The 11,308-nt window shown below is 45.3% G+C and overlaps 3 protein-coding genes across 5 annotated transcripts in view; 2 read left to right on the top strand and 1 right to left on the bottom strand.

Annotated features, from left to right (window-relative positions):
* LOC124012438 (zinc finger protein 606-like) overlaps positions 1-11,308 on the top strand; it is a 1,040,669-nt gene that overhangs the window by 330,063 nt on the left and 699,298 nt on the right. The gene's annotated exons all lie outside the window — the stretch shown is intronic.
* Positions 1-11,308, top strand: part of LOC124012437 — a 971,157-nt gene that overhangs the window by 296,727 nt on the left and 663,122 nt on the right. The window lies entirely within an intron of this gene.
* LOC124012493 (protein krueppel-like) lies at positions 4,160-10,313 on the bottom strand. Of its 3 annotated transcripts, XR_006834720.1 has the most exons (4): positions 10,211-10,313; positions 9,861-10,034; positions 5,864-5,930; positions 4,160-4,290 (listed from the first exon to the last, which is right to left on the bottom strand). XR_006834720.1 is itself a non-coding variant. In XM_046326163.1 (3 exons), exons 1-3 carry the CDS (start codon positions 10,268-10,270, stop codon positions 5,922-5,924), a joined length of 243 nt encoding a protein of 80 aa, XP_046182119.1. In that variant the 5' UTR covers positions 10,271-10,307; the 3' UTR covers positions 5,307-5,921. The 3 variants fall into 3 exon arrangements, 2 of the variants coding, with proteins under 2 accessions (XP_046182119.1, XP_046182118.1); XM_046326163.1 differs by lacking the exon at positions 4,160-4,290 and having other exon boundaries at positions 5,307-5,930; positions 10,211-10,307; XM_046326162.1 differs by lacking the exons at positions 4,160-4,290; positions 10,211-10,313 and having other exon boundaries at positions 5,307-5,930; positions 9,861-10,040.

The raw sequence follows: 11,308 nt of genomic DNA, 5'->3' as shown, positions 1-11,308 counted from the left end.
CACTCAAACACCCTGATAAAGCTCTGGGGCCTAAGAGGGTGAGACCACATGAGACAGTACTCCATACCAACAGGCACATGTCTTTATGATGTTATATAATGGTCATATTCGGATCAGGATGCCATATGACCAATATATGACTAGTTTAAGACTTTTTTTTGTGTGAAATATTGGATTTAAGTGGATTGGCAACTTTTAAGTTATTATTTTTTTCTTACCTTTTACCTGTTTTTCTTACCATTTTCGCGGTTGCCAATTGGTAGTTAGTCTCATCACTACAACCCCTGTACGGACTCGAACCAGGATCTCTAGTGGCACAGCTTGCAACTACGATGTTGTGCCTTAGACCACTGCGCCACTCGGGAGGCCCGATATGCCACTCTTTAAAGAGATTCTCTGGTACTTTTGTATAATTTGTAGCCAGTAGTTATGAAACTAGCACGTAAGAGCCAAAAGTGGTCCTACATCACATAGGTCCAGATATGTGCACCAAGTCTTTCTCTCTGCTGTGTCCACTGAGCCATTAGGCCCACCCTGCAACCTCATTGGATAATTATGCGTTTGAGCCAATCATTTGTGTTATGACAAGGTAGACAGAAGATAGCCCTATTTGGTGAAATACCATGTGTCCATATTATAAGCAAAGTGCAAAGAGAAACGACAGTCTATCATTACTTTAAGACATGGTCAGTCAATGCGGAACATTTCTATAACTCTGAAAGTTTCTTAAAGTGCTGTCGCAAAAACCATTGAGCTGTGATGAAACTGACTCTCTCATGAGGACCGCAACTAGAAAGGAAGACCCAGAGTTACCTCTGCTGCAGAGGATAAGTTTCTTTAGAGTTAACTGCACCTCAGATTGCAGCCCAAATAAATGCTTCACAGAGTTCAAGTAACAGACACATCTCAACTTCAACTGTTCAGAGGAGACAGCCTGAATCAGGCCTTCATGGTCAAATTGCTGCAAAGAAACAACTACTAAAGGACACCAATAAGAAGAAAATACATGCTTGGACCAAGAAACACAAGCAATGAACATTAGACCAGTGGAAATCTGTTCTTTGGTCTGATAAGTCCAAATTTGCAAATTGTTTTTTATTTTGTGTGTTTTTTTGTTTGTTTTTTTCCCAACCACTGTCTTTATGAGACGCAGAGTAGGTGAATGGATTATCTTCACCTGTGTGGTTCCCAGCATGGAGGAGGTGGTGTGATGGTGCTTTGCTGGTGACAGTCAGTGATTTATTTAGAATTCAAGGCACACTTAACCAGCATGGCTACTAAAGCATTCAGCAGTAATACACCATCCAAGCTGGTTTGCGCTTAGTGGGACTATTTGTTTTTCAACAGGACAATGACCCAAAACACACCTCCAGGCTGTGTAAGGGTTATTTGACCAAGAAGGAGAATGATGGAGTGCTGCATCAGATGACCTGGCCTCTACAATCACCCGACCTCAACCCTATTGAGATGGTTTGGGACGAGTTGTACTGCAGTGTGAAGAAAAAGCAGCCAACAAGTGCTCAGCATATGTGGGAGCTCCTTCATTATTATTTGTGATTAGTGATTCATTTTAAGGTAAACAAAAAATTTTAATGTCCCTAATTTTACAGTAAAAAAATATTATTTTCAAAAGACATTGAACATATAATTGTGAAATCATAGTGTAAAATCAGGTGAGCTGGTTCTACTCTTTTTGGACATATTCTGGTGTTTGTGTTGGGTAACTGAATGGGTCGAGCTTAACACATCAACTCCGTTACCTATAGATAGGCTAGAAATATTTTTGTTTTTTGTGAAGCTTGCATTCAATTGTCCCTTCCTGTTGCACATAAGAAGGGTCCATTCCCCTAGGCTGAAGACCCAACATTGAATTACATAGAATTTATGTTGGGCAGAAATGTGCATTTGGATCAGGAAACTTTCCACTCAAGACCCTACAAGCCAAAATGTTGATTTATTTAAAAAAAAAACTATTTTGGGGTTAAATTGAAAATATAATTTTATTCAATATTCTGCCTTGTAGAGACTATTTAAGACTATCATGGAGTAACCATGGTAACAGTCATGTTTAGCCAACCATTCCCCTTCACAAGGGGATTCATGACTGATTTAAGATGAATTTCTAAACCCTGTTATGGTCAACCCTGTTACTTTATTTGGTACTTAATAGGCTTCTTTTTTTTTAGATGGGGAAAAAGTTTTTTTTTAAATTAAATTGAATATGTGTTCTTTATTTTTTACGCCAAGTTACACTACTCAAAAGCCACCTAATTGGTGGAACAACCCAATAGCCAGGTGCATCACTATTCCCATTGAAGATCTGCTCTTCTCTGTATCACAAGGCGCTCCGCACCGCTAAAGCTAACTCTCTCTCCTCTGCTCTCATCCTTCTAGACCTATCGGCTGCCTTCGATACTGTGAACCATCAGATCCTCCTCTCCACCCTCTCCGAGTTGGGCATCTCCGGCGCGGCCCACGCTTGGATTGCGTCCTACCTGACAGGTCGCTCCTACCAGGTGGCGTGGCGAGAATCTGTCTCCTCACCACGCGCTCTCACCACTGGTGTCCCCCAGGGCTCTGTTCTAGGCCCTCTCCTATTCTCGCTATACACCAAGTCACTTGGCTCTGTCATAACCTCACATGGTCTCTCCTATCATTGCTATGCAGACGACACACAATTAATCTTCTCCTTTCCCCCTTCTGATGACCAGGTGGCGAATCACATCTCTGCATGTCTGGCAGACATATCAGTGTGGATGACGGATCACCACCTCAAGCTGAACTTCGGCAAGACGGAGCTGCTCTTCCTCCCGGGGAAGGACTGCCCGTTCCATGATCTCGCCATCACGGTTGACAACTCCATTGTGTCCTCCTCCCAGAGCGCTAAGAACCTTGGCGTGATCCTGGACAACACCCTGTCGTTCTCAACTAACATCAAGGCAGTGGCCCGTTCCTGTAGGTTCATGCTCTACAACATCTGCAGAGTACGACCCTGCCTCACACAGGAAGCGGCGCAGGTCCTAATCCAGGCACTTGTCATCTCCCGTCTGGATTACTGCAACTCGCTGTTGGCTGGGCTCCCTGCCTGTGCCATTAAACCCCTACAACTCATCCAGAATGCCGCAGCCCGTCTAGTGTTCAACCTTCCCAAGTTCTCTCACGTCACCCCGCTCCTCCGCTCTCTCCACTGGCTTCCAGTTGAAGCTCGCATCCGCTACAAGACCATGGTGCTTGCCTACGGAGCTGTGAGGGGAACGGCACCTCAGTACCTCCAGGCTCTGATCAGGCCCTACACCCAAATAAGGGCACTGCGTTCATCCACCTCTGGCCTGCTCGCCTCCCTACCACTGAGGAAGTACAGTTCCCGCTCAGCCCAGTCAAAACTGTTCGCTGCTCTGGCTCCCCAATGGTGGAACGAACTCCCTCGCGACGCCAGGACAGCGGAGTCGATCACCACCTTCCAGAGACACCTGAAACCCCACCTCTTTAAGGAATACTTAGGATAGGATAAAGTAATCCTTCTCATTAAAATATTTAGATGCACTATTGTAAAGTGGCTGTTCCACTGGATGTCATAAGGTGAATGCACCAATTTGTAAGTCGCTCTGGATAAGAGCGTCTGCTAAATGACTTAAATGTAAATGTAAATCTATTACTGTATGTAGGTTATATGTACAGTATTTCTCCCTTACCTTGCTCCCCCATCTTTAGTCCACTCAGCAGATCAATGCTCTCTGGTCCATCCTCTACGGTCTCTTCTTTGACCAGCAGCAGATCAGGCTTCCCATCCTCCATGTCTACTGACTGTAAGAGATACAGAGTAAGAGGATGTTGGACTTAGAAATCTGATATGGAGCATCTTCTGATTGGGCAATGAGGGATTGCTATGAGTACTATGCAAACATGTTAGTTGATTTGATTACTTGTCTTTAATGGTTTGATCATTCAAAAGACATGGTCCCACATTTAAGACAACATGTATCAGAGTAGGAGTGCTGATCTAGGATCTGTACATATAATCTTATTCATTATGATCTAAAAGGCAAAACTGATGCAGGTCAGCACTCACTTTTTTAGTGTGGATTCGGGCTCTGACCTAATACTATTCATACTCTACAATTGGGCACACCTCAGTGAGACTGTGTGTTTGTGTGCTGCTCAGCTGGTTCCTCTAAGTTCAGGAGGAGATGTAGTCTGGTTGTCCTCCATAATGATAGTCCCCTCAGAGTTCCCCAGACTCTCCTCTCACCCCTCCTCCTTCACCAGCAGCACCTGTGGACCCTTCTCCTCCTGGAAGTGACAGGTGATACCGGACATTTAACTGGAAGCATTTTCATTTATCTGACATTTGAGAAATGTACCGGACCCATATGCATTAGGTTCATAACCTGATTAGGCGTCCACCCACGGTGCTCAGAATGACAGAAATCACATTGACATTTGTCATTCAGCTCAATAGAAGTGCATCCTTCTTACCGAATTCCGATGCGCACATTGAAGATGTTAGAATAACTGTTCACATTGATACTCTTCTTGTTAGCTGAACAAAAGTCAAACAGCATTATCACTAGCCTATGTCAATCTACTATCCCCAATAGTAGAAAAGAGTACCAATTCTATTGGTCAGCTTGTCGTTTTGTGCGAGAAAGAAATAGCCTATTCCTAACAGACTCTGGGACTGTTGTGGGACGAAAGATCAAAGTCAATCAACCAGTAGGCCTCGGCTACATCAATTTTTTTTTAAAGCAATGAGGCTGATGCAACAGATCAGAAAGTTTAGCTTAAAATGTTGATAAACTAGTATTTCTTCACATAAGCGCAGCAATGTGCACAAGGTAGTGTGCGAATTTTCTTTCCGTAATACAATTAGCGGGAAAACACAGCTGTTAAAAGCGCACCGCACATGCAAGTGTTGGTCGCTATTACATAGCGATACTGTTTTTAATTCTCAACTGGTAATTGAAGCGCACTTCCCATTCGCCATTCAGTGCATCACACACCACTTGCAGTGTGAGCTGGAGGCAGTATGCATGTTTGAAACATTAACATTAAACTTCAGGTTATGGGGCAAGTCTTAGGTATATTTAGTAAGTGTATATTGGTTATAAAACATTGTGTTTATAAAGAATAGGGTGAGATCAGATGTGATGTATACTAAAAGTCTCAATGAAAGTCTTAAAATGAAAAGTCCCATTTTGTGTTTATTAAACAGAAACAAGTGTTAAATACACCATGTGAAAACCACACATGTCTCAACAACAAACTGAATGAATTTGATAAATTGAATTCATTTTCTTGTGGAAAAAATTAAGTTGAATGGAAGAAATGAAATGGGCATTTGTGACCAACATCTAGCTTACACAGTATAGACTTTTTAGGCTTATATATCACACATCTGGATGAAATATTCTACCCAGGAATATTCAACACTGAAATATGTTACTCAGTATTCCAAATGCATCTGTGGATATTTTATGCTGACAACAATGACAATTCATCAGTCTTTAATGCAGGATTTTATCTAAATGTCAGAAGACCTTTCTCCCGTGTGGACCTTCAGGTGCATCTTCAGGTTACCAGCCTGGGCAAAGCGCATGTGACACTGGGTACAGCTGTAGGGTTTCTCCCCCGTGTGGACCCTTTGGTGCCTCTTCAGGGTGCAAGCCTGGGCGAAGCGCATGTGACACTGGGTACAGCTGAAGGGTTTCTCCCCTGTGTGGACCCTCTGGTGAATCTCCACCTTCTGGGGGCAGCTGAAGGCTTTGTTACAGAACATGCAGAGGAACCGTTTCTCTTTACTATTGCCTGATGTGACTCGCCCTCCCTGACCCTTAGCTCTATTCCTTTTGTTTGAGTTCAATACCTGATCGAAAAGGATGCGACCGTGTGAATCAGAAGGTGCCATCGACGTGGACACTGGGTCACGATCCCTGAAAGAGAGTAAAGGGGAGTGGGTCACCACATTGTAGTCTAAGAAGTCACTGGTGTTGCCTAGTGAGTGTCCTTCTCTTAAGTGAGTCTCGTCTACATTCCATGTCAGAGGTGCATCACCCTCCGCTTTCACCTCATCTACCACTATAACCTCTTTCTTTTCTAGGCGCCCTTCAGAGTATACACTACTACTGTACAGGTTCATTTCCCCTCTCATTGGATTAGTCTGTGTATCTAAGCCCACAGGCATGTCACCAGCTATCTCTGTAGCGTATGAACAAGACGGATCATTGCCAGCCTGTAACGAGTCACCTGAGTCCTGATGGTATAGAACCATCCTCGGGCTACCGTAAAGTAAATTCTCTGAGCGGGGAGCAGGAGGACAGCCCAGTTGTCCCAGCCATGTTAATGTCTTCCGGCGCCGACTGAGATGGCCGCCTCGCTTCGCGTTCCTAGGAAACTATGCAGTTTTTTGTTTTTTTACGTGTTATTTCTTACATTAGTACCCCAGGTCATCTTAGGTTTCATTACATACAGTCGAGAAGAACTACTGAATATAAGATCAGCGTCAACTCACCATCAGTACGACCAAGAATATGTTTTCCGCGACGCGGATCCTGTGTTCTGCCTTACAAACAGGACAACGGAATGGATCGCATGCAGCGACCCAAGGAAACGACTCCGAAAAAGAGGGAAACGCGGCGGTGTTCTGGTCAGACTCCGAAAAAGGGCACATCGCGCACCACTTCCCAGTATTCTTCTTGCCAATGTCCAGTCTCTCGACAACAAGGTTGATGAAATCCGAGCAAGGGTGGCATTCCAGAGGGACATCAGAGACTGCAACGTTCTTTGCTTTACGGAGACATGGCTTACTGGGAAAACGCTATCCAGGGCGGTGCAGCCAACTGGTTTCTCCACGCATCGCGCCGACAGAAACAAACATCTCTCTGGTAAGAAGAGTGGCGGGGGCGTATGCCTCATGACTAACGGGACATGGTGTGATGAAGGAAACATACAGGAACTCAAATCCTTCTGTTCACCTGATTTAGAATTCCTCACAATCAAATGTAGACCGCATTATCTTCCAAGAGAATTCTCTTCGATTATAATCACAGCCGTATATATCCCCCAAGCAGACACATCGATGGCTCTGAACGAACTTTATTTAACTCTTTGCAAACTGGAAAACATTTATCCGGAGGCTGCATTCATTGTAGCTGGGGATTTTAACAAAGCCAATCTGAAAACAAGACTCCCTAAATTTTATCAGCATATCGATTGCGCAACCAGGGGTGGTAAAACCTTGGATCATTGTTACTCTAACTTCCGCGACGCATATAAGGCCCTGCCCCGCCCCCTTTCGGAAAAGCTGACCACGACTCCATTTTGCTGATCCCTGCCTACAGGCAGAAATTAAAACAAGAGGCTCCCACGCTGAGGTCTGTCCAACGCTGGTCAGACCAAGCTGACTCTACACTCCAAGACTGCTTCCATCACGTGGACTGGGACATGTTTCGTATTGCGTCAGATGGGAATATTGACGAATACGCTGATTCGGTGTGCGAGTTCATTAGAACGTGCGTCGAAGATGTCGTTCCCATAGCAACGATAAAAACATTCCCTAATCAGAAACCGTGGATTGATGGCAGCATTCGCGTGAAACTGAAAGCGCGAACCACTGCTTTTAATCAGGGCAAGGTGTCTGGCAACATGACTGAATACAAACAGTGCAGCTATTCCCTCCGTAAGGCTATTAAACAAGCTAAGCGTCAGTACAGAGACAAAGTGGAATCTCAATTCAATGGCTCAGACACAAGAGGCATGTGGCAGGGTCTACAGTCAATCACGGACTACAAGATGAAATCCAGCCCAGTCACGGACCAGGATGTCTTGCTCCCAGGCAGACTAACTTTTTTGCCCGCTTTGAGGACAATACAGTGCCACTGACACGGCCTGCAACGGAAACATGCGGTCTCTCCTTCACTGCAGCCGAGGTGAGTAAGACATTTAAACGTGTTAACCCTCGCAAGGCTGCAGGCCCAGACGGCATCCCCAGCCGCGCCCTCAGAGCATGCGCAGACCAGCTGGCCGGTGTGTTTACGGACATATTCAATCAATCCCTATACCAGTCTGCTGTTCCCACATGCTTCAAGAGGGCCACCATTGTTCCTGTTCCCAAGAAAGCTAAGGTAACTGAGCTAAACGACTACCGCCCCGTAGCACTCACTTCCGTCATCATGAAGTGCTTTGAGAGACTAGTCAAGGACCATATCACCTCCACCCTACCTGACACCCTAGACCCACTCCAATTTGCTTACCGCCCAAATAGGTCCACAGACGATGCAATCTCAACCACACTGCACACTGCCCTAACCCACCTGGACAAGAGGAATACCTATGTGAGAATGCTGTTCATCGACTACAGCTCGGCATTCAACACCATAGTACCCTCCAAGCTCGTCATCAAGCTCGAGACCCTGGGTCTCGACCCCGCCCTGTGCAACTGGGTACTGGACTTCCTGACGGGCCGCCCCCAGGTGGTGAGGGTAGGCAACAACATCTCCTCCCCGCTGATCCTCAACACGGGGCCCCACAAGGGTGCGTTCTGAGCCCTCTCCTGTACTCCCTGTTCACCCACGACTGCGTGGCCACGCACGCCTCCAACTCAATCATCAAGTTTGCGGACGACACAACAGTGGTAGGCTTGATTACCAACAACGACGAGACGGCCTACAGGGAGGAGGTGAGGGCCCTCGGAGTGTGGTGTCAGGAAAATAACCTCACACTCAACGTCAACAAAACTAAGGAGATGATTGTGGACTTCAGGAAACAGCAGAGGGAACACCCCCTATCCACATCGATGGAACAGTAGTGGAGAGGGTAGCTAGTTTTAAGTTCCTCGGCATACACATCACAGACAAACTGAATTGGTCCACTCACACTGACAGCGTCGTGAAGAAGGCGCAGCAGCGCCTATTCAACCTCAGGAGGCTGAAGAAATTCGGCTTGTCACCAAAAGCACTCACAAACTTCTACAGATGCACAATCGAGAGCATCCTGGCGGGCTGTATCACCGCCTGGTACGGCAACTGCTCCGCCCTCAACCGTAAGGCTCTCCAGAGGGTAGTGAGGACTGCACAACGCATCACCGGGGCAAACTACCTGCCCTCCAGGACACCTACACCACCCGTTGTTACAGGAAGGCCATAAAGATCATCAAGGACATCAACCACCGAACCACTGCCTGTTCACCCCGCTATCATCCAGAAGGCGAGGTCAGTACAGGTGCATCAAAGCTGGGACCGAGAGACTGAAAAACAGCTTCTATCTCAAGGCCATCAGACTGTTAAACAGCCACCACTAACACTGAGTGGCTGCTGCCAACACACTGTCATTGACACTGACCCAACTCCAGCCATTTTAATAATGGGAATTGATGGGAAATGATGTAAATATATCACTAGCCACTTTAAACAATGCTACCTTATATAATGTTACTTACCCTACATTATTCATCTCATATGCATATGTATATACTGTACTCTACATCATCGACTGCATCCTTATGTAACACATGTATCACTAGCCACTTTAACTATGCCACTTTGTTTACTTTGTCTACACACTCATCTCATATGTATATACTGTACTCGATACCATCTACTGTATGCTGCTCTGTACCATCACTCATTCATATATCCTTATGTACATGTTCCTTATCCCCTTACACTGTGTATAAGACAGTAGTTTTGGAATTGTTAGTTAGATTACTTGTTGGTTATCACTGCATTGTCGGAACTAGAAGCACAAGCATTTCGCTACACTCGCATTAACATCTGCTAACCATGTGTATGTGACAAATACAATTTGATTTGATTTGTCTCGGTGTCCATCTCTGACTTGAGGGCGGCGTTCGGCGTTCCACTGACCTCCGTGATGCTGCATTGGGTCCTAGGCTGCGCTGGGGTGGTGTTGGGTTCCGCCGTGGCTACAGGGGGCGCCACTCCAGTCGCTGGTCCAGTCTGGATGTCTCTGCTGTGCCGTGGGTCCTCCCCTCCTTCAGACCTCTCCTGCTTGACCCCAGGACCTGCAGCCTCTGCAGACTGACACAAGAGGTACGTGTTTTTAATAGGCTTCACGCATATCAAATTCATGGAAATGTGGTGAAAAAATAAGATATACAGTGCCTTCAGAAAGTATTTATACCCCTTGACTTATTCCACATTTTGTTGTGTTACAGCCTGAATTCAAAATGTATTAAATCGATTGTTTTTCTCACCCAACTACAGTGCCTTGAAAAGGATTCATCCCCCTTGGCGTTTCTCCTATTTTGTTGCATTACAACCTGTAATTTAAATAGATTTGGATTTGATGTAATGGACATACACAAAATAGTCCAAATTGTTGAAGTGAAATGAAAAAAAAAAACTTGTTTCAAAAAAATAAAAAGTGGTGCGTGCATATGTATTCACCCCCTTTGCTATGAAGCCCCTAAATAAGATCTGGTGCATCCAATTACCTTTAGAAGTCACATAATTAGTTAAATAAAGTCCACCTATGTGCAATCTAAGTGGCACATGATCTGTCACATGATCTCAGTATATATACAAACCTGTTCTGAAAGGCCCCAGAGTCTGCAACACCACTAAGCAAGTGGCACCATGAAGACCAAAGAGCTCTCCAAACAGGTCAGGGACAAAGTTGTGGAGAAGTACAGATCAGGGTTGGGTTACAAAAAAATATCAGAAATTTTGAACATCCCAAGGAGCACCATTAAATCCGTTAGGGACGGAAGCAATACTGTTACATTGATGCTGTTGACCTGGATCACTGGTTGCTGCGGAAAAGGATGAGGTCAAAAGGGGGTGAGTGTAACCGATGTGAAGTCACTTACCAAGACCTTGAAGTAGCTGTTGCCCTTGCTCTGCAAGCACGCGGCCTTTGTAGCGCAACGGGTAACGATGCTTCGAGGGTGGCTGCTGTTGTGTTCAGAGGGTCCGTGGTTCGAGCCCAGGTTGGGGCGAGGAGAGGGATGGAAGCAAGACTGTTACACTAAAGCAACACTTGAGTGGTTTAAGGGGAAACATTTCCATGTCTTGGAATGGCCTAGTCAAACCCAGACCTCAATCCAATTGAGAATCTGTGGTATGACTTAAAGATTGCTGTACACCAGCAGAACCCATCCAACTTGAAGGAGCTGGAGCAGTTTTTCCTTGAAGAATGGGCAAAGATCCCAGTGGCTAGATCTGCCAAGCTTATAGAGACTTGCAGCTTTGGGGGTGGGGGTGATTAGTAATGCACACAAGTTTTTTTGTCTTATTTCTTTATTTGTTAAACAATAAAAACTATTTTGCATCTTAAGTGTTGTTGTGTTAAT

This window comes from Oncorhynchus gorbuscha, linkage group LG24 (genome assembly GCF_021184085.1).
Source record: "Oncorhynchus gorbuscha isolate QuinsamMale2020 ecotype Even-year linkage group LG24, OgorEven_v1.0, whole genome shotgun sequence".
Taxonomy (NCBI): domain Eukaryota; kingdom Metazoa; phylum Chordata; class Actinopteri; order Salmoniformes; family Salmonidae; genus Oncorhynchus; species Oncorhynchus gorbuscha.
Note: the sequence above shows the minus strand (reverse complement) of the source record. Positions and strands in the feature narration are given on the sequence as shown.

What these genes read in the sequence shown, in the direction of transcription:
- LOC124012493 (XM_046326162.1), bottom strand. Translation starts at nt 5,905, where the DNA reads ATGGCACCTTCTGATTCACACGGTCGCATCCTTTTCGATCAGGTATTG.